The sequence below is a fragment of the Myotis davidii genome, unplaced genomic scaffold (genome assembly GCF_000327345.1).
Source record: "Myotis davidii unplaced genomic scaffold, ASM32734v1 scaffold122, whole genome shotgun sequence".
In the NCBI taxonomy this organism is placed as follows: Eukaryota; Metazoa; Chordata; class Mammalia; order Chiroptera; family Vespertilionidae; genus Myotis; species Myotis davidii.
Window position 1 is genome coordinate 620,410 of NW_006293234.1, and position 3,590 is coordinate 623,999.

A 3,590-nucleotide genomic window follows, 5' to 3' on the forward strand; every position below is an offset into this window, starting at 1 on the left:
ACAAAGAGCCTTCTCAGTTTAGACAGAGGCTTTACTTTCTCATACGTAGAGTCAATACAGCAAAATAGCCCCGAGTAAAGGGGGAGAAACTGGAACAAATTATCTGGATTTTCCTAAATTAGAGTCTCAGATTGGCTCCATATGTTTTTACTTAAATACACATAGCTAGATATCCAAAACATACATGTGCCTATGTAAATATAAACTGTATAATTTATGAATCTTCATCAACAAACCAAATATGTGTTTAGCACCCACAATTGTTTTTCACACTAGGCACAGAATATATGTAGTTCTGGGTAATATATGATAAAAAATAAGCATATGATAAAAATCTAGGCCACCAGGAAGTCACATTCCTTTTTTAAAAAAATTTAAAATAGATTTTTATAGAGAGGGAGGGAGAAAGAGAGAGAGAGAAACATTGATCAGTTGCCTCTGGAATGCACCCTGACCTGGGATTGAACCCAAAACCTGGATATGTGCCCCAACTGGAATTGAACCCGCCACCTTGTCGCGTATGGCCCAGCAGACTGAGCCACACTGGCCAGCATGAGCTCCACATTCTTATTGGATAGATGTGATTAGCATACATGAAACATTAGTAAATAATGTAGTAGAGTAACATCACTAAGAACCAAACTAATCAATAAATGAGGAGGAGTTTAGAAAAGAGGACTATCAGTGAGGGCTAAAACTGACAAAAAATATTTCATCAATGAGGAAGAACTTAATACTAGGATTTAGAGATGAGGATATTTCAGAGGAAGCCCAGAGTATTCATAAGAAGGTCAAGAAAACAGCATGTTTAGAACAGGGGACATTTACTATTTATTGAGTATAAAAGACAAGTTTGAATAGTTAAGGAGAGTTGTGAGAGAAATGAACTACAAATATGAAAGTCAAACAGAGAAACTTTAACATAAAGAAAAATTACGGAAATTGACTTGAGAAGAAAACCTGTTATAGTAGTTATTATTTTAATTATATAATCTAAACAACCATCGCATGCTCAAAAATGGTCTTCGCACACATCAAAAGATTATCAAATACATATATATTTTCATATTTAAAATTAAATGTTTAAGTTATGCATGTATAAATTATGATGCCCTGTCTTAACCAACTTTATGGGAACTGCTAGTCTTATCATATTTAATAAATAATTTCTATTGTACTCATTATCCAACAAATAATATATTATTTCCTCTATTATCTCCAAATATAAAGTTTTCCATAATATCACACATAAAATCTTATGCTTTTGAATCCTAAAAACCATTTGAATTTGGGACTGGTAGAAATATATACAAAATTATTTGAATTGCTAATTTGAATTGCTATTAAGTAATTATAACATACAAATTAAACCTACCTCATCTGTATCCTTAAGAAAAAGAAAAGATCTATCATATCCTGATTTTTGATTTTCTTCTGGTAGTTCTAAAGGAACAAATACGAACATAAATGATATTTCTACACTATTAGACTACTTTTAATTTAACTCCATAAACTATTTTCTCTACATATAGTAAAATTTTTAGAAATGTAGTTTGATAATCTTGTTTGCTTACATAGAATTGCTTTCACATTTTTAGAGCTAAATATATTCTAGAATAATGTGCTTTAGAAGTGAATTTCTATTAACAGAATATAACTTTTTAAAAAAATATATTTTTTATTGATTTTGGGAGGAAAGTAGAGGGAGAAAGAAATAGAAACATTAATGATGAGAGAGAGTCATTGATTGTCTGCCTCCTGCATGCCTCTACTGGGGATTGAGCCTGCATCCCGGGCACGTGCCCTGACTGGGAATCGACCTGTGACCTCTTGGTTCATAAGTTGAGACTCAACCACTGAGCCACACCAGCTGGACAACAAAATATAACTTTTGATTAATTACTATAATACGATAACCCCATTTCAAATTATGAGTTTTATTAATGTGGATTATCATTTAATGGACTGTCTTGAACTAGGCATAATGTAGGGTAAAGCATACAGACTTTGCATTTAGATAGCCTGGGACCAAAACCTACTTTTCTTGTATGTGAGTTATGTAGCCTTAGGAAAGTTATTTAATCCCTGTTAAGTAGAAATGATAGTCCTTATTTTAATATGGATGCTGTGAGACTTAAATGAGATAAAAAATAGATGTAACAAACAAATACAGTGTGTGGTAGTCATTCAATCAATGGTTATTTGTTGAGCACCTACAATATGCCAGGCACTGGTACTAGACTCTAGAATGGTAATTCCTGCCCAATGATGCATAAATTTTAGTGAGTAATACAGAAAATAAACAAGAGACAAAGAAGTGAATAATTATAAATTGAGATATATGCTGTGAAAGAAATAAATAGATGTTGGTGAGTGATAATATACATGGAGGTATAATTTAGATAGGGTAACTGCTTTGTACTGAATGTTTTTGTGCCACCCAAAATTTATATGTTGAAGCTCTGATCCTCAATGTGATATTTGGAAGTGAGCCTTTGGGAGGTAATTAGGATTAGGTGAGGTAATGAGGGTGGGGCCCCCATGATGGGATTAATGCTTAGAGAGAGTCAACACAAAAAGAAAGGTGGCTGTCTGCAAACCAGGGAGAGGACCTTCCCCAGAACCTGACCATACTAGCACCCCAATCTCAGACTTCCAGCCTCCAGAACTGGGAGAAATAAATATTTGTTGTTTAAGCCACCCATGCTATAGCAGGTTGTTATAGCAGCCTGAACCCAGAGAGAAATTGGTACCGAGAAGTGGGATGCTGCTGTAACAAATACATGAGAATATGCAAGTGGCTTTGGAAGTGGGTAGAAGCTGAAAGAGTTTTGATGTGCATGCTAGAAAAAGTCAGTAAGTCCATAAAGGGATTTTAAAAGCAATTCTGGTGAGAGCTAAGAAAGAGGAGAGGTACAAAGAAAGCTTCCATTTTCTTAGATAATACATAAATAACTATGTGCAGAAATGCCAGTAGAAATATGAATGGTAAAGGCCATTATGATGAACTGAAAAGAAATTCAGAATTTTTCTTTCTAGAAAAATAAACATAAAAATATCTTCTTAATTATATAAATTACCCATTCAGATATTTAATATCTCTTTCTCTTAGGAAATTCTTCTTTATAGCTCACTAAAAATTTTCACACTGCAGTTATAATCCACTAGAGGCCCGGTGCACAAAAATTTGTGCACTGGGGAGGCGGGGGGGAGCATTCCTCAGCCAGGCCTGTGCCCTCTCACAGTCTAGGAGCCCGCGGGGGGAGCAGGCCTAAGTCGTCAGTTGGATATACTTTAGCACTCCCACAGAGGTGGGAGAGGCTCCCAACACTGCTGCTGCACTGCCAGCCGTGAGCCGGGCTTCTGACTGAGCAGCGCTCCCTGTGGGAGTGCACTCCTGCATTGGGCATCTGCCCCCTGGTGGTCAGTGCACATCATAGCAACCGGTCGTTCGCCGTTTGGTCGATTTGCATATTAGCCTTTTAGTATATAGGATATGAGTGAAATCATATGGTTCTTGGCTTTCTTTGACTTATTTTGCATAACACAATCTTCTCAAGGTCCATCCATGCTATTGCAAATGACAGCAT

At 35.8% G+C, this 3,590-nt stretch overlaps 1 protein-coding gene across 1 annotated transcript in view; it reads right to left on the reverse strand.

Annotated features, from left to right (window-relative positions):
• LOC102755190 (chromosome unknown open reading frame, human C1orf141) overlaps positions 1-3,590 on the reverse strand; it is a 32,282-nt gene that overhangs the window by 8,619 nt on the left and 20,073 nt on the right. The window contains exon 4 of the mRNA XM_006766916.1: positions 1,376-1,443. Coding sequence (XP_006766979.1) covers positions 1,376-1,443 — 68 coding nt within the window. The remainder of the gene's footprint in view (positions 1-1,375; positions 1,444-3,590) is intronic.